General features: G+C 36.1%; 2 protein-coding genes across 2 annotated transcripts; one reads left to right on the forward strand and one right to left on the reverse strand.

Annotated features, from left to right (window-relative positions):
- The first annotated feature begins 507 nt into the window (after positions 1–507).
- On the forward strand, positions 508–16940 carry LOC134821570 (integrin beta-3-like). The gene is made up of 21 exons (XM_063832273.1): positions 508–1231; positions 1415–1518; positions 4260–4375; positions 4627–4720; positions 4888–5027; positions 5164–5270; positions 5531–5699; positions 5993–6168; positions 6842–6967; positions 8227–8400; positions 8582–8717; positions 8961–9109; positions 9251–9361; positions 9922–10069; positions 10453–10537; positions 10707–10790; positions 13367–13520; positions 13821–13967; positions 14154–14246; positions 14521–14585; positions 16485–16940. Exons 1-21 carry the CDS (start codon positions 1187–1189, stop codon positions 16552–16554), a joined length of 2493 nt encoding a protein of 830 aa, XP_063688343.1. The 5' UTR covers positions 508–1186; the 3' UTR covers positions 16555–16940.
- A 2403-nt stretch (positions 16941–19343) lies between these two features.
- LOC134821572 (seizure protein 6 homolog) lies at positions 19344–21856 on the reverse strand. The gene is made up of 7 exons (XM_063832274.1): positions 21712–21856; positions 21241–21426; positions 20878–21063; positions 20477–20662; positions 20127–20249; positions 19665–19847; positions 19344–19537 (listed from the first exon to the last, which is right to left on the reverse strand). Exons 1-7 carry the CDS (start codon positions 21854–21856, stop codon positions 19344–19346), a joined length of 1203 nt encoding a protein of 400 aa, XP_063688344.1.
- Between the last annotated feature and the right edge of the window lie 339 nt (positions 21857–22195).

The following is a 22195-nucleotide window of genomic DNA, read 5'->3' on the forward strand; positions in this document are numbered from 1 at the left end:
TCGTGTCATGATGATTAAGTTCATCAAAGTAGACGACTATCATACATGGCTTATATCAAACACGACAAAATTAACCGGACAAAATCAAATGTAAACGTCTAGACAAGTTCTGGAACTGGTCCAATTAATGTAAGAGTATTAGTAATGTAAGCAGTGTACTGGAGTTTTGCCAGCGCCTGCAATTAGACCGATACGTAGATCAAGTGTATTTATAGTTCTTACGTTAAGCCAATAGGTCACGTGATATTTTTTACCAATGCGCGTCGTAGTAGTTAGTCACGTGATACACGTCATCAAAACACGTGACAGTGCGCGGTTGAAATTCTCATGGAATATCAAAACAAAACAAATCTTGTTGAGCCAAATTAGCGGGACGGGATTATAGAAACTATGCCGGGGTTATTCATTCAGCGGGAAAAAACTAACAGCGGGAGCCGGGATTATCAAAATCTATTTAGCGGGAGCCGGGATTATCAGAATCTTATTCTATCCCGGAGGGGTTTATAACGGAATGTTGTACTCTAATTGAATTTCCTATCAAGCACCGTTCACCCGAAAGTTAATTGCAGTTTGCTCCTCGGTCTGAGCGAGTGAGTGGATTTGCCTACTTATAACCTGCCGTCCTGATGTCATGCTTGCAACTAAATATGTATTGGGCGAACTGTGTTTCATAATCATAGGAAATTCAATTAAAGCAAAACATTCAGTTAACTGCCGCTATACAAAAAATCAGCAGGCTACCTGCAATTAAACCATTGATTGACCCACTTACTTTAGTCCATTTTCAAAAACCTAAGTTTGTTTGCTTCGTCAGCGTTTTTCGGCACTATATACCGAAATAACCAATTCCAATTCTGTTACCGTTTTCTTGATTAAGTGGTTTGGATATTATAAACAGACAGACGAACGAACAGACGGGGTTTTCACTATTATTAAGTAGATAGGTATATGTATTACGACACTCTATTGTAAAATAGCCGCCATGCTAAATTTCAGATTTAGAAGGTACAACGGTCGTGCTTGCAAGCACTGTTATATTTGAAATAAAAATAAAAAGCTGAAAAGAAACAAACAATTCTAATCAACTTTTGAAAAAAAGCAAGATTGGGACAAAACCGAGAATTCAGTTCACTTTTGAGTGCGATATCATTATTACCCAAGTTCTAAAAATATAACCTTGACAGATATGGTTATTGATGGTCGAGTCTTATCAGCTGCTCTCACGATAACGGTAAGTACGCTTTTAAGTTTTATGTTTTCAATATTTACAAAATACAATGTTGAACGGAGTACCGATTGCAAGATTATAGTTATACTTTGAACTAAGGTTTGGCAATAACATCATGTGCTTTGGACTCTCACTCTGGTCCCCCAAAAATGTTACTTTATTTTAGCTTATCATTATCCACTTCAGGTCCTATCATGCATGCTAGTGTCTCAACAAGCGTCAGCATTCGACCACTGTAATCTCATTGACGACTGTAACCAGTGTCTCAGAAACTTTTCAGAATGCGCCTGGTAAGTACCTTTAAAAATAATAAGTATCTAGCGTGGTAATTATCATTATGTAAGTACCTCACATTATATTCTAATTGCTTGATTGGGGTTTCAAGACTAAATCAAGAATTTTAATATCTGCTGCGAATAGTTCACAATCCTTTTAAAAAACTTCCACAGTATAAAATAAATCCTTGTGTTTCAGAGGCAATACAAACGTTCGGTGGGTGCGGAATCGCACTTTTGACCTTATATACCATACTTTTTTTGTTAACCAGCTATCGTTATTTTTTTAGATTTGACATGCCCATAACTATGGTTAGGGTTAAATGTTTTCCATGACATAACATCAAAAATAAGGGAAAGAACTGAACGAATTACTTTAAAAATTCATCAGGATAAACACACAATCTTTCTTCTAAAACATATTCCCAGAAAGTTCATTATAATTATTATGTATTATCATTTATTAAATGGCAAGTTGATATAATGCAGTGACTTAAAATACTATCGATATTTGATAGATAAACAAAATCAAAGAGTGAATCTTGGCAAATGAATAACTCTTCAGACTTCAAGCTGGATCGCAATCTCTCAAGAGATTGAAATTGAGTCACTTTAGTCACGATTAGATGTATTTTAGTTTAAATTAGATAAAATTACAGTTTGCATGCAGTTTGCAGGCATTTTAGCTTATACACACAATGAGTTGGGGTGTGTTGTGGAGTTACAATATTGAATACTCTGCCTCAGTTATGCTCATGACTAGCTCAACTAAGCTAGCCCTGCCCATCTAATCGTATTTAGTGTAGTCATCCTGGCATAAAATCCACGGAAATATGAACAATTTTTTTACAGAGGATTTTTGATTTCTACGTGTAGATATATGTCTCAGCTAACTTCTCTCAAAATTCCCAAGAAAAAAACCTTGTGTAATTTGCGTGGCGGCCACGCCCTTTTTTATCTGTGAGGGTAATTCTAGATCCATACATTTTGAATTGTTAGGAAACTCAGTGTACGACATTAACCTTGTAACTTATGTGTTGTGCTAAACTAAACAAATGTGTAATGCAACATTATATACTACGCTGTCGGATAATCCAACCTGAAAGTACCTAAGACCTAAGTACCTATAAAGGCTGCAAATTTGGCGAATTGTTCAGCTTAATTGCGGTGTTTTTGTAACAAAACACATTTCCGCACTTACAATTACATATTGCCTTTGTTGTGTTTGATTGGTTTTAAAAAACTAAATCGTACGATCTTTTAACAAAACTTCTGGTAAAAATATATCCTTATGTTTGACACCTCCCCACCAGGTGTCCACTCATCCTGGTGCATTAATAAGTATTACCGTATAAAATATTTCCTTGTGTTTGACACGCCACTTCAGGTGCGCTGACTCTTCCTGGTGCACTAATAAGTATTACCGTATAAAATATATCCTTGTGTTTGACACGTCACTTCAGGTGCGCTGACTCCTCCTGGTGCACTAATAAGTATTACCGTATAAAATATATCCTTGTGTTTGACACGCCACTTCAGGTGCGCTGACTCCTCCTGGTGCACTAATAAGTATTACTATATAAAATATATCCTTGTGTTTGACACGCCACTTCAGGTGCGCTGACTCCTCCTGGTGCACTAATAAGTATTACCGTATAAAATATATCCTTGTGTTTGACACGCCACTTCAGGTGCGCTGACTCCTCCTGGTGCACTAATAAGTATTACCGTATAAAATATATCCTTGTGTTTGACACGCCACTTCAGGTGCGCTGACTCCTCCTGGTGCACTAATAAGTATTACCGTATAAAATATATCCTTGTGTTTGACACGCCACTTCAGGTGCGCTGACTCCTCCTGGTGCACTAATAAGTATTACCGTATAAAATATATCCTTGTGTTTGACACGCCACTTCAGGTGCGCTGACTCCTCCTGGTGCACTAATAAGTATTACCGTATAAAATATATCCTTGTGTTTGACACGCCACTTCAGGTGCGCTGACTCCTCCTGGTGCACTAATAAGTATTACCGTATAAAATATATCCTTGTGTTTGACACGCCACTTCAGGTGCGCTGACTCCTCCTGGTGCACTAATAAGTATTACCGTATAAAATATATCCTTGTGTTTGACACGCCACTTCAGGTGCGCTGACTCCTCCTGGTGCACTAATAAGTATTACCGTATAAAATATATCCTTGTGTTTGACACGCCACTTCAGGTGCGCTGACTCCTCCTGGTGCACTAATAAGTATTACCGTATAAAATATATCCTTGTGTTTGACACGCCACTTCAGGTGCGCTGACTCCTCCTGGTGCACTAATAAGTATTACCGTATAAAATATATCCTTGTGTTTGACACGCCACTTCAGGTGCGCTGACTCCTCCTGGTGCACTAATAAGTATTACCGTATAAAATATATCCTTGTGTTTGACACGCCACTTCAGGTGCGCTGACTCCTCCTGGTGCACTAATAAGTATTACCGTATAAAATATATCCTTGTGTTTGACACGCCACTTCAGGTGCGCTGACTCCTCCTGGTGCACTAATAAGTATTACCGTATAAAATATATCCTTGTGTTTGACACGCCACTTCAGGTGCGCTGACTCCTCCTGGTGCACTAATAAGTATTACCGTATAAAATATATCCTTGTGTTTGACACGCCACTTCAGGTGCGCTGACTCCTCCTGGTGCACTAATAAGTATTACCGTATAAAATATATCCTTGTGTTTTGACAAGCCACTTCAGGTGCGCTGACTCCTCCTGGCCACATCCCCACTGTTTTGTGGCAGGAGCTTGGTATCTCAACAACGCTACTTGCAACATGTTAACTAATTACGAGAGTACTGTCACTGTTTCAAGAGGTTAGTTTTACGTTATTTGATCGCTATATTATATTGAGCTGAGCTATGGTGATATTCATTCGCAACAATGTAAATGTTTTTACTGGGCTATACTAATTTCTTCGCTCAGCCGCTTTTTAACTGGCATTTCCCTCCACTTCTCTGCTTTTAAAATCAACGTAGAATGACCTACAACCCCTTGCAGGACCAAGCCAGTTCAAGGCCAGTATAAAATAAATCCTTGTATTTGACAAGACACCTAACCTCCACAGGACCAGAGTTGAATGATACAAACCAAGTAACTCCTACCATGTTCAGTATAGACCTTAGAGCAAAGCAACCTGTTAGTCAGGTTATCAAAGTCAGGTATGTTAATTAATCAGTTAGGTTAATTAATTGATTAGCCATTAGAGCATTAGGTATGTCGAATCACAAACATCAAACCGGGTCTCTTTAGATATATATTATTTTTTGTAAGAAGTAGTAAAATATTCTATACCAGTTCAAGTACAAATGTAAAATATCATTCTCAGACCGGCTGAAGGTTATCCGATAGACTCCTACTACTTGATGGACTTTTCTTATTCTATGAAGGACGATCTGGAAAACTTAAAACTTTTGGCGGGAAACCTGACCGAAGAGTTCAGGAAAGTCAGCGAAGATTTCACGATAGGTATTTACATTTTTAATAGCTCAGCTGTTAAAAGCTGTATATAATACCATCATAATTGAGATATTCAAAGTACGAGCTATTGTTAATGTTATTAACTGATTAATATTCTGCGTAAAATAAAATCTTAATATACCAGGTTTTGGAACATTCATCGACAAAAGGATAGCACCTTATTCCTACATGGACCCGGAGAGACTGAAGAACCCTTGCTTTACTGATGAAGTTGATATGCTTACTGGCGAGGTAATGAGTAATGTATAACAGTATAACATTCTCCAGTTTATTAAAAAAACTTAAAGCCTGGTATCCCCGTGTAGGAAAAAACTGTGTTTATAAGATTAAATTGGTGGGATAATTATTCAAAGACCAGAATATTGAAGGTGCTTCCTTATGTGTATGCTTCTTGAAAATACTTTTTACTTATTGTCTTTTTAAGCAGTTGTTATATTTTTAATAGAAATACGTTTTTTTGGTTCTTTCAGTTTCACTATAATATTTTTCAGCCATTCTCGTGTCCGCCATCCTATTCGTTTAGAAATGAAATGAAGCTGGCAAACAGTCTGGAAACTTTTATAGATACACTTAATAATTTGGGGGTTTCTTCGAACATTGATTTTCCTGAGGGTGGCTTTGAAGCGCTTTTACAGGTTGCCGCGTGCTACAAAAAGTTAGGTAAGTTTATGAAGTAACTTTTGAATTTTGATTGACATGTGTTTGGACATGTGTTTTTTCTAATTAGTATTGGCAATTGTAAAATAGTATTGGCAATTGTGAAAAAAAGACCGATAATAATTGCACTGATAACACACAATCAAACTTAGTTTGTGATCATAAATCATGTTTTTCCAGCTTATTTTAATAAAATTGCTTCAGCAGGAAAATTACTTTCTGAAAAACAAAAACAAACAAAAAAAACATTTGAAAGTTGAAATGATCGTTAATTTTAATCTAAATATTATTGGCAGGATTCAGAGAAAAGTCACGTAAGATAGTAATATACGCGAGCGACGCGGGGATTCACATTGCAGGGGACGGTAAATTGGCCGGGTTAGTTAACCCTAATAGTGGGAAATGTAGTCTTGATAAGGAGAATAGGTACTACGAGAAGGCGGAGCAGCAGGATTATCCTACTATTGAGCAGGTGAGATATATGTTAATTAAGTAATTAATATGTTAATTAAAGTGATTAATATGTTAATATATAATTAGATGGGTGCTACTGATATAATTAACTGATTAAGGGTCCTTATCCCCATCGGCGGTCTTCTTTTGTGAGTTTGTGCCTTTCCTTAAAATAACCATGATTTATTTATTCATAATATTAATTTATCAATAATATGCAAATGGTATCTCTATGGTAGAAACTGCATTATACATATGAATTCTGACTAACTAAACCTATGTCGGCCCCCGTTTGCAGTTTCTTCATTTAAATACTTTATTCTACCCGGTTTTACTGTGGAACTATTAATAGATCATAAGCAAATTATTCAGGCATTTCAATCGTGTTATTGAAATGAAATGAGGTATTTATATCACGCTCATATGATTAACCAACATCACAACAAAGGTGGTTAACCATGTCAGATCGGCTGACTGTGAGTGATGTGAGCAAATGTGTAAATGTGAGCAAAAGTATAACTCATTAAATTAAAGTATTAACAAGATTATCTTTTACCTTGGGACTCCAGGCTAATAGTTTTTATAAAAGTAAACACTATTGAAGCTGCGGCGGAATGAGTATGACAGATTGACAGCTGCCATGAGCGCCGCCCAGTAAAATATCTTTAGTACAACTGAAGAACCTGTTGCAGGTGAACCAGATGCTGATCAGAAACAACATAATACCGATATTCGCTATAGAGACCGACTACGTAAACCTGTACGAACAGCTGAGTGACCACATGACCCAGCTATCTGATGTGGGGGTCTTGTCACCGGTAAGTCAGTAACTGACAGTAATTACTAGGGGCTTCTCAGTTAATTTGTAACTTCAGTGGTCAATAAAATCTAAATACCGAACGGCATTCAAAATTAAAATATATATTTAGTGAAAAATCAATAAATTAAACATATACCTTACCTGGAGTTTTATGCAAGTTTTCCTAACAAAATCCTCTCATGGTCGGAGTGGAGAACCACAGAAAAAACTTTAAGGTCCCTTTGCAAAACATAGAAGCCGTTACACTTACAGTTCACACCGACGCAATAGAAATTTAACAACCAGATTACCTAAATTATTGACATTTTGACATTATCAACGCTACACTGTAACAAATGATGTAAGCAAACCAAGGAGCGTGAGAAAAAAGGATAAAAGTTCACACCACATCTGGCCAGCTAGACCGCTAGAAGACACATAACGGGTTGTTGTTCTAGCTAGACGGCACTTTCCTAATACGTGATGCGGGGATTTTGTTGTTTTGCAGTAGGTCCCCAGCTAGATAAAAGCTCACAAATATTGGGTTTCTTTTTTGTAAAATAAAGAGATGAAAAAAATCCCCAAATACCATGATTTAATTTGGGGTACGAAATTTGGCGGTTTTCGGGAAAAATTCCCACATTTTCGTTCCAAAATCATTTAGGTCACCGGAATTATGCCGAACATAAATATTTCTCGTATTATAGTCCGAGTAGTCCTCAGTAAGATAAAAGCTGGTCACACCATAAATAAACAATTCGTGATAGATATTGACATACTGGCTAGAGTAAAGAGAGATCTATATCAAAACTGCAACCACGATGGTGGAAGCTGGAACGTTACTTTACAGTTGTAACTCCTGGCGCAACCATGAACACTGAATACAGAGACTAAGAACCCTGCTAGACGTTGCACGATTTCAAAATTACGAAATATAGCGAAATCTAGCTAGAAAATTACAAAATCTAGCTAGAACTACGACCACATCACGTACTCAGAAAGTGCCGTCTATAAGCTATTCGTCTAGCTATTCAACGAACAAACCTAAAATTAATACCCTCTTCATGATACATTCTATACTACAAAATAACAAATAATGTAAGCAAACCATGGAGCCTACAAAATAAGCCTAGGTTACATTTTTACTTTTTATAGGTTAGAGACCACTTAATAAATATTTCGTCATCCTCTCAAGACACAATTTTAGGTTATTTATACGTTTCCTAAAAAACATTTTTCATTTTATTAAAAATAAAATTAATTAGCATAATCTCCCAGGATTCCTCAAACATTGTAGACCTTGTCCGAACCGCCCTATACCGTATCACATCAACCATCAACCTGGTTATCCTGGACGATCTGGGCTACGTTATCAACATTAAACCACTGTGTCCGGAGAGTGTTCCTAATGGCTGTACTAATGTTAAACATGGGGAGACGGTACAGTTTGAGGTGAGTAACCATAGTAACACTACCATAGTAACACTACCATGGAAGGTATTATTTACAGCTCGACTACTGTTATAGGATTCCTCAATACATTTTTAGCAGTTTATCAAATTAAAGGCCTCTCTTGCTTGATCGGTGGATTTTAACAGTAACGTTTCTATGGTAACTATTTCTCGTTACCCAGGTAACGTTCACGTTGGAAAAGTGTAACCCTGACGACCCCCCTGTCAGAGTTATCCCCATTATAATACCCGGTTTTGATACTGTCTTCGTCACTATTACTCACCAGTGTGACTGCGATTGTTATAGTAGCGTTCCAGGTGAGCTTAGTTTCTGTGATAAGTTGAGATTTGCGATTGCAATATTCTATTCAATAATTTTAAATTTCCGCAATGATGAATTTTATCTCCCTGTTCTTATCTGATCGGTGATTGGACGACGTTTTCAGTATCTCTTTCATTATTGTCTTTACTTTAGTGTTGATGATACAAATACAAATAACTAAACTGAGTTAGAATAGTGTGTTATATTATATACCCATAACTAAACTTATATATCCACAGTGGCAGGAGAGGATGTGTGCAGTAACCATGGCAGCAGAGTCTGTGGACCTTGTGAGTGCAGAGACCCTTACTTCGGAGAGGATTGCGAGTGTTCCCCTCGCTACCAGAAAAGTGATGAACTTTGTAAATCTGATCCTAATACCAACATGGTTAGTATTCACATATTAATATTACCTTATATGGTAATTGGTAGTGTTACCATAGTAACAATACCATATTATAAAGTAATACTAACAACTCCCCTCTCTCTCCAGTACTGTTCCCAACAAGGAAGGTGTGAGTGTGGGTAGTGTGAGTGCAGACACCCGGCAACACCCCCTGGTGTGGAAACCCCTTATATACGGTACGGGGAGTTCTGTGAGTGTTCCAACTACGAGTGCCCTAAGGGGGGTAATGGTAAGGTGAGGTGATTCAAATTTTATATAGTTTCAATAAATATTTAAAAATTGTGTTTTCTTAAATACTGAATGTGTTTGATGGTTATTTTCGTTTTATTAGTATTACCCGTTATGTATTATGTTATCAAATACAATAGCGGATGTAAGATCACATTTGTTTTCTTGAAGTTGCATCTTCATCTATAAATCCAATACAATAAAAGTACATTTTAAGAAATAAGACCAAGCAACGAACTTATTTATCCCGATCAACGAAGATCTTTATTTACTTACAGTTACATCACGTGTAAATAAGTCAACTTATTCCCTCACCAGATCTGCAGTGGTTAACTTATTTCCTCACCAGATCTGCAGTGGTTAACTTATTCCCTCACCAGATCTGCAGTGGTTAACTTATTTCATCACCAGATCTGCAGTGGTTAACTTATTTCATCACCAGATCTGTAGTGGTTAACTTATTCCCTCACCAGATCTGCAGTGGTTAACTTATTTCATCACCAGATCTGTAGTGGTTAACTTATTTCATCACCAGATCTGCAGTGGTTAACTTATTCCCTCACCAGATCTGCAGTGGGTTAGGAAACTGTAACTGCGGAGAGTGTATCTGCGAGCAAACAGAGCACGGGGTTCCTAAAGTAGCCACTACGGAGGGGGAAGCGTGTGATTGCGAGCTGGCTTCAGACAAGTGTTATAATCCTTACCCTGACCCAGGTAGGGGACATAGTGGTGTCAAACATAATTGGAATCTTGTATAAATAGCGTAAATTATTTTAGGATATTGTGAATTCAATAAAAGTAATAATCATTTTGGGACTTTGTATCCTTGCTAGTATCTGATCTAATGAATTGCTATTAGACTTTATAAATCGAAGATCAACTAATTACAACACTACACATTTGTTACATGTATTATTATTGAGGACGTTACAGAATGGATTGATCTAGAGAAGTCCGAGGAGTTCTAACTCTCGGCCTCGCGTCCTAAAATGGTGTTTCTCATGTCTCAAATATGAATCATCACAAAATTTGTTTCTTTCGTCCAATCTGGAAACCATAAACTATACAACAAACACATGATGTAGATACTGTTTCAGAGTTGGAGTCAGGAGAGTTACCCTGCAGTGGACCTGAACAAGGGGACTGTCAGTGCAACAGGTGTATCTGCAAACCTAACTACAGGTAAACTAATGAACATAAATATAATCAATTAAATAAATTATATTTCCAAGTGCATTTGCTCCGAATTCCAATCTGCTTCACTTATAAAATCGGAAAAACGCTAAAATCCGGATATTAACTCCAAATTTTCGTCAAAATCCATAAATTAACACCTCATTTTTGTGCTCAGAGGTCGATACTGTGAGGAATGTATTTTCTGTGGACCCCTACAATGTAGTACTCATATCGACTGTGTACTGTGTCTCTCTGTAAAGTAAGTCAAAACTTTAATATTCTTATATTGATATTATAATGTCCGTTCATTTGTTTGTTTGTTTGTTTGTTTATAGAACCCGTCCCCAATCTCGTATCGGAAAATGACTAAACTCAGGTCTGAGTGTGAATACGGGTGGTACCTGCAAGAGTGTTCATTAAGCATTTAGAGTTCTGTAAAACTGCAGTTACAATTGTGCTAGAGTATTTTTAGTATATACGATTGGTATCAGATTTATATCCCTACATGCTTCCAAAATTTGTAAAGCCGTAGTACATACATATCATATTACACCGGAGCCTACACAGTGCAATCTCCTCCAGTCGATCTGCGCCGCGTATGTTTATATAAGCGCGCGGCGCAGACTGGAGGAAACCACACACAAGTTCGATCCAGTGCAATGCTACATGTACGTACTACGGCTTCATCTCCAACTTTCTGCACAATGTACTGGAATGTTTTGAATGAAAAGAAAGAACAACAAAAATGATATATATAAATAAAATCAGCGATTTAATGTTAGCCTTAGGATGGTAACTTTAATTCCCTGGTTTCTAAAATCAGCTTTAAAAAAAATAATAATAAAGTATGTAACGTCGATACCAAACCGATTATTGAGCGATAATAAATGAGTAGTTGATTCCTAAGTTGCGGAGTCATTCAGATGTTCCAGTTTTTTAATGTGGTTCTTGTTCAGTTCTTGACCAGAAGTGTCTAATGAAGTAAGTCAGACAAGCAAACTCTTCCTTAAATGCTGATATAAGTCGTCTCAATCCCAGAAATTATGAATGATGACCCAGTGTAAAAGTGCAGAAATCGGCCGAAAATAACAAAGACTAAATACATTTAAAAAGTGACAGGATTCAAACACAAGGAAAATTAATAACTTAGAGCATAATAAGGAATATCTCCAAACGGAGTTTTCTGAGAGGGTGAGAGGTTCTTTAATTAGAACTAATGATTAAAAGAGACCCACTAAAGGTACTAAATTAACCGGACTGCTAGCAAGGAATCGAGATTGGGAATAAAAATAAAAGCGGAATAAATTTTAAGATAATGAAACAGAAACTGAAAGCTAAAATATATACCGTTCTAGAATGCCTCCGCAAACTATTGCTCCTTTCTAATGCACACGTGTTAGTAAGTGTAGTAAAAAGATAAAAATAATAAAGCTATAAAAATGATCGGAGCGGTGAAAATCTGAGAGGGTGAGAGGTTCTTTAATTAGAACTAATGATTAAAAGAGACCCACTAAAGGTACTAAATTAACCGGACTGCTAGCAAGGAATCGAGATTGGGAATAAAAATAAAAGCGGAATAAATTTTAAGATAATGAAACAGAAACTGAAAGCTAAAATATATACCGTTCTAGAATGCCTCCGCAAACTATTGCTCCTTTCTAATGCACACGTGTTAGTAAGTGTAGTAAAAAGATAAAAATAATAAAGCTATAAAAATGATCGGAGCGGTGAAAATCTGAGAGGGTGAGAGGTTCTTTAATTAGAACTAATGATTAAAAGAGACCCACTAAAGGTACTAAATTAACCGGACTGCTAGCAAGGAATCGAGATTGGGAATAAAAATAAAAGCGGAATAAATTTTAAGATAATGAAACAGAAACTGAAAGCTAAAATATATACCGTTCTAGAATGCCTCCGCAAACTATTGCTCCTTTCTAATGCACACGTGTTAGTAAGTGTAGTAAAAAGATAAAAATAATAAAGCTATAAAAATGATCGGAGCGGTGAAAATCTGAGAGGGTGAGAGGTTCTTTAATTAGAACTAATGATTAAAAGAGACCCACTAAAGGTACTAAATTAACCGGACTGCTAGCAAGGAATCGAGATTGGGAATAAAAATAAAAGCGGAATAAATTTTAAGATAATGAAACAGAAACTGAAAGCTAAAATATATACCGTTCTAGAATGCCTCCGCAAACTATTGCTCCTTTCTAATGCACACGTGTTAGTAAGTGTAGTAAAAAGATAAAAATAATAAAGCTATAAAAATGATCGGAGCGGTGAAAATCTGAGAGGGTGAGAGGTTCTTTAATTAGAACTAATGATTAAAAGAGACCCACTAAAGGTACTAAACTAACCGGACTGCTAGCAAGGAATCGAGATTGGGAATAAAAATAAAAGCGGAATAAATTTTAAGATAATATGTCCGTTCATTTAATGTCCGTCCAAATAAGGTCCGATAAGGTAATACCTAGTTTACATAACTTGATGCATAGTTTTAACATACTTTGATACCTAATTTACATACTTTTATACCTAGTTTTTACATACAGTGATACCTAGTTTACATACCGTGATACCTAATTTACATACCTTGATACCTAGTTTTTACATACCGTGATACCTAGTTTTTACATACCGTGATACCTAGTTTACATACCGTGATACCTAATTTACATACCTTGATACCTAGTTTTTACATACCGTGATACCTAGTTTTTACATACCGTGATACCTAGTTTACATACTTTGATATCTAGTTTACATACCGTGATACCTAGTTTACATACCTTTTTACCTATATTTCAATCTACAAATTCCATGATTCCTCGCCAGGTTTCCGAAAGCAGAACTTGGGAGGAATGTGGATATCGAACAATACTGTAAACAAGAGTGTGATAACAACGGGGTGAATTACCAGGAAATGGATAAAACTGTTGATGTAGAAAAATTGAAGAACATGGATTTAGAGGACATGGGCTACCATGAGGTTAGTTTTTAAACTGTTGATGTGGAATAATCGATGGTCATTGAGTATCAGCTTTTTAACCGTTTATAATTTTCCTTCCTCTGAAGTGTTTTAGTTATGTGCATTGTAAACTGTAAAAATTTCTTGCACGGTTTTGGTGTTTATTCAGTCATTACCTTTTGCTTATACCAAACTTAGCGACGTTAATGTTTTTATTGTTCGGCCACAAAGTACGTTTCGACGATCTCCCTTTGAGAATGGGCACCAATATTTTATATTTAAGTACTCCTTTATAATAATAACAGAGTATATTTGTCCCAGGTAGAAGCATGTGGACAGTACGATGATGACGAGTACAACTGCAGGGCTAATTTCTATATAGCTAAAAAATACATGTCCTCAACAAACTATGAACAGAGTTTGAATATTACGGTCTTCTACGACAAGGAAATCGAGTGCGATGAGTTCGTGAGTCACTAGTTTGCAAATAGCTTCATTACACCATATAGTCGTTATCGATACATTTATAAATATCGGATTTATTTTCATAGTGTTATTTATGGTGTTATTGATGAGTACGTTTCCCGACTGAGTTTCTTTATTTGCTTATTTGAAATTAAAATGTTCGTAAACAACATGTCGCCCTTTTTACAGGCCCTGATATGGATTATTTTACTAATCGTTGGAGCAATAGTTCTGTTGGGTCTCTTTATACTCCTGGCATGGAAGTGTTGGACCACATACGCCGTGAGTTACTTTATCGAACATTATCTGACCGTACATTTTGTGAACGGACTTTATTTGAACGGACATTAAAATGAACGCTAGGGCCTCCAGCGTCCAATTAATGTCCGTTCAAGTAAAATCCGATAAGGTACTTAATTCGTGTTCATAGAAATGAATTAAAAACACGAAAGTGTGTGGTAAATATTGTTGAACAATTTGACTTTGTAAATATAATCATGTACATCTCGTAGCTTAATTTGGTCAGTGAAGTACCTTGATGTATACCTGTGTTCAGGACAAAAAACTCTATGCTAAGTTTGAAGAAGATATGGCAGCTGCGAAGTGGAATACCACCCAGAGGTAAGATTAACAAAAGTCACGCGATATAAAAGTCACGTGATATAACAGTAACGTGGTATAAAAGTCACGTGATATAAAAGTAACGTGATATAAATGGCACGTGATATAACAGTAACGTGATATAAAAGTAACGTGATATAACAGTAACGTGGTATAAAAGTCGCGTGATATAAAAGTCACCTGATATAAATGGCACGTGATATAAAAGTCACATGGTATAAAAGTCACGTGATATAAAAGTCACGTGATTTAAAAGTCACGTGATATAAAAGTCACGTGATATAAAAGTAACGTGATGTTGCTGATTTAGCTGTGATCGCTGTTGCTGATCTTACTATGTTACTATAAGTATAACACAAAACTCTTGATTATATGCTCATATAAAAAACACGGGAAAAACATTTTCCAACAGCAATTATACCTACCAAAGTTAATTAACAAACAGTTTAACAGGTTCTTTCAGTGTTTGGCTGCAAATCAGCATTCAGCATATTATAATCCTACGATGCTATTAATATGCTGAATATAATTTAATACTGCTGAAGTTTGTAATATTTTAAGGCTTTCTTCTCAACTGATGAGATGTACATATTATTATTTTTAAGTGTATATTATGTTATAATATTATGTTATAATATTATGTTATAATATAATGTTACAATATTATGTTATAATATTATTTTATAATGTTATGTTATAATATTATATTTATACATACTATGTGTGTATTATTTTACAACTTTATTATATTTTTTATTATTGCTATAACCTTTTCAGTCCGATCTATGAAAAACCCATTACAGTGCACACCAACCCTCTTTTCGTAAAGGACTGATAATTTTAGGTTAAACATTTTGAATGCACTTAATGTACGCATTATGGTTTGTGTTAATTATTGTGATAATGTACGGGATGATGATTAATCACTCTACACTCGACTGTAACTTTTTCAACCCGTTCTTTAGCTGGCCCTATCCTAACCTCCTCTAATTTGATCCCAACCCTAACCCTAACCCAATCCCTAACAAAAGCATTTGCTGAAACCCTAACCCTAACGAGAAATTATACCAACTTCCTTATACGGTCATATCACGTGATCGAGACAATTGTTTGCCAATATCTCGCCAGGGGAGCATTTTAACCCTATGTCATGGCCTCATGGGGGTGATTCGGAATCAGCGTCCGAAAATACACCGATTCTAAATGGTTTCAACTGTCGGGGGTCCTTCTAGAAAAATCTCGAAGAACGAGTGTAGAGTGATTTAGCACGCTTGTAATGTACGCACTATGGTTTGTGTTAATTATTGTAATTTTCCATCGTTATAAAAAATAAATTGTGTGGGTTGCATCCATTGTTTGGATTTTCAGGTTTTGGGTGTTTTACTTAAATAGTGTTTCGATCAAGAGAAAAGAATCAGTCATATCTGTGATCATTTGATAAAGGATGGTTCAAAGAAGTGTCGTGCATTTTATTTCGTTGTGTTCACAATCAGTGGCGTAACGAAGAGTTCCACCGACCCCGCTGTGCGGGGGGCGCCAAATCGTCGTTTGAATGTGGGACAATTTTGAAAAACTTAACTATGGTACTTGCAAAACTGCGTGTTTTGCTCTAGAAACACACTTTTTTAGAAACTTTACCGGCAACAGGCAACGTTACGCCACTGTTCACAATAATTCACAAAGCATTACTTACATTGTACTATTATTATAAATCGTGTGTAATTCAAAAATTCGAAGGATTGGGGCTTTCAACATCATTAAAAAAATTCATTGTGATTTTTATACACGTCCGTTATAGTTTTCAGCACGTTGTAATTTAACATAAGGACAATTATGTTTTATGTAAAATGATGGATAATTAATTAAATTGTCAAAAATACTAACAGCTCAACCTTTCAGTCCGATCTACAAAAAAGCTACAACAATTCATTCAAATCCTTTATTTCCAGTTCCGGAAACTGATTTATGAAAATCTCAGCAGTGTTAACCGGACATCATGTTATGATAAAAATTAATTTGTTTGATTGATTTCTTTAATTTGTTTAATTGTTTTCGAATATACATGTAAATACAGATAAATATAAAAATGCACAATATCATAAATGTTTTTCGTGGTACTTTTTGAATAATATAACAAGTGATTATCTGCATCGAAACGATTATTATTTTTCACAGGATTAGTTATATTCCACTCTTACAAGAACATTTCATGTTATAATTTAATTATATTATCAGACATATTTGTTATTGAACATCGGCGCGGTATAAATATACTTCTTTTGCAAAATGATGCAATGAGAGATTAATTAATTTTGCATTAAGGTTTGACATGTTGAAGTTATTTATTGTATTTGTAAATTTGTATCATATCATATTGTATTAATATGCATTTGAACCTTGTTATATTCATATTTTAGCGGAATTCGAATTAAAAGATTTTAGTAGTAAGATTGATCTTAATTTATAGTCCAATTTGAATTCCGGCTTATTAAGAAGGAACACGTTAAACAACTCATTCTTTTGCACGTGTGAGCAATGACATTCGTTATAGAACCGGCCTCCTCAAGGTAAATGTAAGCAGTAAGGGTCACGAAGTAAGCGTAGACACCTGGGTCGGAGGAAGTGAAAGAGTGTGAAGTAGGGGTAGAAGTGGAGAGTGGAGATCATATTCATAATACATATAATGGAGAAGTCCTTCAACAACGATTTTAAGATTAACTTCACTTCAAGACATTGAACTGCCATTAAAGCAGTTGTCCCCTCACTACCACTAGGGGTTTTGACTGTTGCTGCCTACCCCCAGAGCCTCTATACTTCTATAGTTAGTTGCAGCGCGATAAACCCTAAAAAAGTATGGCCATTCCGATGAAAAATGTGTAAAATTGTCAAAGTTGTGTTTGTGTGTACGAAGGAACAGCGTTTTGTGCTGTGTCTGTATGATACATTAGGAACGACTATACTAATACACCTGCGTCCTGCAAATGTTAATAGTGACATTAAACCATAAAACCCTGGATTGTTGAGAGAAACTCAAATATGAATTTTGTTTCTCCCCTCATCAAAGCTCATGTAAATTCAAAATCACAGATAAAAATACTTTATGCTAATGCCCCCCTTTCTGCTGGTGTCCCATCACATGTAAATTCTTATCCTGTGGATTTGAGAATGGTTGTGATACAAAATTTTAATCAGCAGAAATATCCCAACATTAAATCGTTGCAGTGACACAAGGCTAATAGCTAAGTACTGCAATACGCACAATCATTCGATCAAAAGTTTGTGATTTACCATCAACAAATTCTAAATATTTTTTGGCGCTTCACGCCACAGCCTGAATTTTTTGGCGCTTCGCGACAAAGCCTGCATTTCAAACACTTTCAGGGTAAAGACAAAAGGAAATTGCGGCATGTGCGGAATCACGATTTTTCACGTTTGCCGGTTTGCCGCAACAAATCGCGATTTTTTCAGATCCTGACTTCGCGACAAATCGCGATTTTTTCAGTTCTCCGCGACAAATTGCGCACTTTCCTTTAAATCTGAAGACCAAATTCGCATATTTTCCTTCGAATCTGCGGGCCAAGTACTCACTTCAAAGGTTGGACTCTTTCTTTCTCTCTCTCTCTCTCTCTCTCTCTAAGATGTTATCATTCGTCTCCCATCAGTGAAAAAATCTCAAAAATCACATTTTGCAATTTTGTTAACCTCATATTTCAAGAACAAAGGCAAAAATCAAAATTCTAAAACATAAGTTTTTTGCGCAACAATCCAAGGAACACCTGTGCCAAGTTCCAGCTCCTGGATGTGGCCAGTCTTCTGATCAACTTAGGACGTTTTAACTTTTTACAGTTTAAGTTAAAGTTTTACATGTAATTACATGTAAACCTCAATATTTGGTGCGCGATATTTTAAAAACGCAAAGTCAGATTTCGGTCCGGTTTTTTTCTTCTAGTTTGTCTCCAGCAGTTCTGATCAAATATGTAAAAACTGGAAACTCGACTTTAACCCCCCCCCTCTCTGGCCTTAACTGTGCTTTAAACGTGCCTTAACCGTGACTTTACCGTGCGTAGCTGCATTAGCCATTACCGAATTGCCGAAACTTACTTCAAATTAATTAATTAAATTTATAAATTAAAATACTTCAGCTCCGAGGTTTCAAGATTTTTTTTTAAAACTGCGTCCTTATACACGTTGAAGTTAAATAACTGCAATTAGAAACATTATCTAATCGAAAAACTTTCAAAATATTTCCGTTCAACTCAGTACGAATAACCTTATCAGTTATTGCATGGAAAATTTGCACTTTTCTGCAGTGCTATAACAGTTTGGTCTGATCAGTCGGTATTGAAAAAGTTCGACAAGTGTAATGCGCAATCGATCCACGTTAGTCAAACACGATACTAAAAAGAAAATATAATTATCCCTCGAACAAAGTCGATCATGGATTGTACCTGCTTCATTACAAGATATCTGTCTTTAAGGAAAAGTTTAACTCTGAAGTTAATATCTTGGAGAGACTTGAATAACATTACAAAAAACAAACAAGCACATCAATTGGACTGGTCGTCGATAAAGACAAAAATGTTATCTGATAACATTATCACCACATTCCAACAATAAAACATGAATGTGGAAATGGTGAGTGATTGTGAGTGATAATGAGTCAGGTTACTCTTTCGTCATATTTATGATAAACCTATAATTAAAATGAAACTATTAAATCATTCAATACGATACGATAATATCAGCTAATCTATTGGTTCATTCACCTGAGTTAACACATTTAGGACGTGAAGACTGGTGAGAGTATACAATCCCTTTCTCACATGTTATCACTTTACTGCCCGTCAGCGAGTACTCAGGATCACAGACTACTGTGATCGCAGTTCCGTATGTGATAGGAAATGTAGCGTCAGTTGAAAGGTAGTTTTCAATCATCATACCGGTGCAGCGATCTGTAGAGTAAGGTTAAAATTAAGTATCTTGAACTTATTATACACATTTATAGTATAGTTATATACATTTCTTCATTATTCTGATCTCATAGGTGGGACTACATTTTTTAATTAATGATTTTCAAACCTATGGTGCAGGTAGGACGTTGACTGATTATGAAGGAAAAATCTCTGATACAAGTGATGCTGTTGTCTCCGGCGAGAGTGTGACCCGGCTTACAGTTCACCTCCACCACAGTTCCTACTATCACGGGGAAGGTGCTGGTTGTTGTCATGTCTGAAACAGCTGATGGTAGTTCTGGACACGCATCTGAGATGATTGGGTAACAGTTTGTTGCTACGATATTATAAATCAGGGAAAGTGAGTAACGAATTTCAGGTGAATATGGAAAAATTGATTCAATTTAACCAATTTTTATTTTTCCTGATATCACCCGTGCCAATATGATGAAAATATCATTTTGGATATAATAAATTAATATAAGTGCTCTTAAATTGCTCTTTCTCACAATGTAACTCTCATGTCACTGCTGCAGTGTCTCAATTCTTTGATCATAATTCCTTTTTAGAAAGTACGACAAAAACCTACCTAAAATACACTGAGGAGAATCCAAGAAACCCCAATTCTTGTCCTTAATACAGGTGATGAGTCTGCTCCCTGACAGACTGTACCCCGGGATACAGTCCATTTCCACTATTGTTCCGTGGTCCACTGGAAGTGAGGTGCTGGTCTTCAAGTCAAAGATATTCGGCAATTTTGTGCACTTTTCTGAAGAAAAAAAAACACAATATTTACAAAGAGTTCTGATTGTCTTTCTTATTAAGATGATTTTTGGAGTTCAGATTCATGTCGTTCAAACATTGTACAATTAGACATTTGGAATCAGTTTGGTAGTGCAGACATCACAATTTTTCACCTTTTGAAAAATATATTCTTACCAATGATACAAGTTGGAAGTTGAGTCGATGAGGTATAGTCAGCGTCTTGTACACAGGTTATCGTTCTGTCTCCTGAAGTGAGGGTGAACCCCTCAACACAGTTCACGAATATCTCAGCTCCTTTCTTCACCGGGAATACAGAGTCTGTTTTTAAGTGTCCTCCTATCGGCAACTCCGTACAAGTTCCTATAGAATCTAATGCTACATCCAGTCTTCTTATACGAATTGTTTTGTTGCTTATGTTAAACAAATAATAAACATTTGCACGTATTAACTATACATACAATTAAATTTTTGTGAACTGTTTTTGCGGAAAGGATTTTAATTTCTAACCAGTCGGTTAAAGAAACAAATTTATAAAATTGAAAGAGATTTAGATGTCACTTCAAGATTGCACATACCGACATCATTGCATTTAGGTTTTTCCTGGAAAACAAAACGAACACCCTGGTTACAGGTGATCACTTCGTCGCCCCTTAATTCGTTGTCTTCCGAACAGCTCACTGACACAACTATCCCGTAACTCACAGGGAAAATCGTGCTCGACTTTAGATGTGAAATATCAGGAGGTACGCCGGAACAGAAATCTGGTTGTTATGACTTTATGACAATTTCTATAATAATGCAGTAGATCAACACTCAACAGTTATATTCTTATATTGTGCTATTGTAGTATTGTGTTATTTACGTTGCAAAGTAACAATTTTTTTCATCTCTAAAAACATAAAAAACGTTAATGACAGAAGTTAAAATGATAAACTCACTTTCTTCGCAAGAAGGAAGTTGACCATCAATACTTTGATAGTTATCATCCTGGATACATGTGATGATGTCACCACCTACAAGAGAGTACCCAGCATCACAATGCACTGTTACCCGGGTATCGTAGGGAACAGGAAATTGGGTGGTTGTTCCTAGGTTCTGGATGTTCGGCAGTTTGCTGCATTCGTCTGTGTGTACAAATTGTTTACTAAGCTAGAAGTCAAGGTACGACGATTAAAATGACTTAGGAAACAGAAGGGAAAGAAAAAACATGATTAAAACCAGCCCACTTATGTGCGAAAAATATTCTGTTTAAAAGTAACTTAATAAAGATAAACGAAACAAAGCCTTAAAGGCGCAAAAAGTAAACAGAAACAGGTTTATTAATTATAATGTGCTCGATCAAATAACAAATTACAAATTACAAATTTGTCGGGAAAAAATTGCATATTTTATACATTGTATGTTCAAACCTAACACACAAGAAGGCTCTTCGTTGAAGGAGAAATCATCTTCCTCAATACACGTGACAGTGCTGGCTCCAGTCAGAGTGTGTCCAGTGCTACACGTCAAGGATACTTCACTCCCAGGTGCGAGGGGGAACTGTGACTCTGTCATTATTTGTCCCCAGCTTGAGGGCAAGCTCTCACATGAAACTGAAAATGAATTACATAATTTTTATTGTGGTGCAATCAAACTTAGTTTATTGGTTCAAATATGTATTTTTTCAATGATGTTTGTGCAAGTTTACAGACACTTAATTTACGTCGTAAGTCCTATCTAGTCTACCTGCCGAAACCATAGAACATGTATTACAAAAAGCATTGCAATGCTTCGAATAAGGTGATAAATTGACATATTTACCGCATTTTGTTCGATCTTCGTTTGCTTGAGATCCTTGAGGACAAGCAGTACACAATCCCGAACTCTCTGTACTGTATGTGTTAAGAGGACATT

This window comes from Bolinopsis microptera, chromosome 10, assembly GCF_026151205.1.
Source record: "Bolinopsis microptera isolate Bmic1 chromosome 10, MBARI_Bmic_1.0, whole genome shotgun sequence".
In the NCBI taxonomy this organism is placed as follows: Eukaryota; Metazoa; Ctenophora; class Tentaculata; order Lobata; family Bolinopsidae; genus Bolinopsis; species Bolinopsis microptera.

What these genes read in the sequence shown, in the direction of transcription:
- LOC134821570 (XM_063832273.1), top strand. Translation starts at nt 1,187, where the DNA reads ATGGTTATTGATGGTCGAGTCTTATCAGCTGCTCTCACGATAACG. An exon ending in CAGCTGCTCTCACGATAACG is followed by an intron (nt 1,232 to 1,414) that starts GTAAGTACGCTT and finishes TATCCACTTCAG; the next exon opens with GTCCTATCATGCATGCTAGT. An exon ending in GGGAGACGGTACAGTTTGAG is followed by an intron (nt 8,401 to 8,581) that starts GTGAGTAACCAT and finishes CTCGTTACCCAG; the next exon opens with GTAACGTTCACGTTGGAAAA.
- LOC134821572 (XM_063832274.1), bottom strand. Translation starts at nt 21,856, where the DNA reads ATGACAGAGTCACAGTTCCCCCTCGCACCTGGGAGTGAAGTATCCTTG. An exon ending in ACCTAAATGCAATGATGTCG is followed by an intron (nt 20,663 to 20,877) that starts GTATGTGCAATC and finishes TAGATTCTATAG; the next exon opens with GAACTTGTACGGAGTTGCCG. An exon ending in ACTTCCAACTTGTATCATTG is followed by an intron (nt 20,250 to 20,476) that starts GTAAGAATATAT and finishes CCTCACTTCCAG; the next exon opens with TGGACCACGGAACAATAGTG.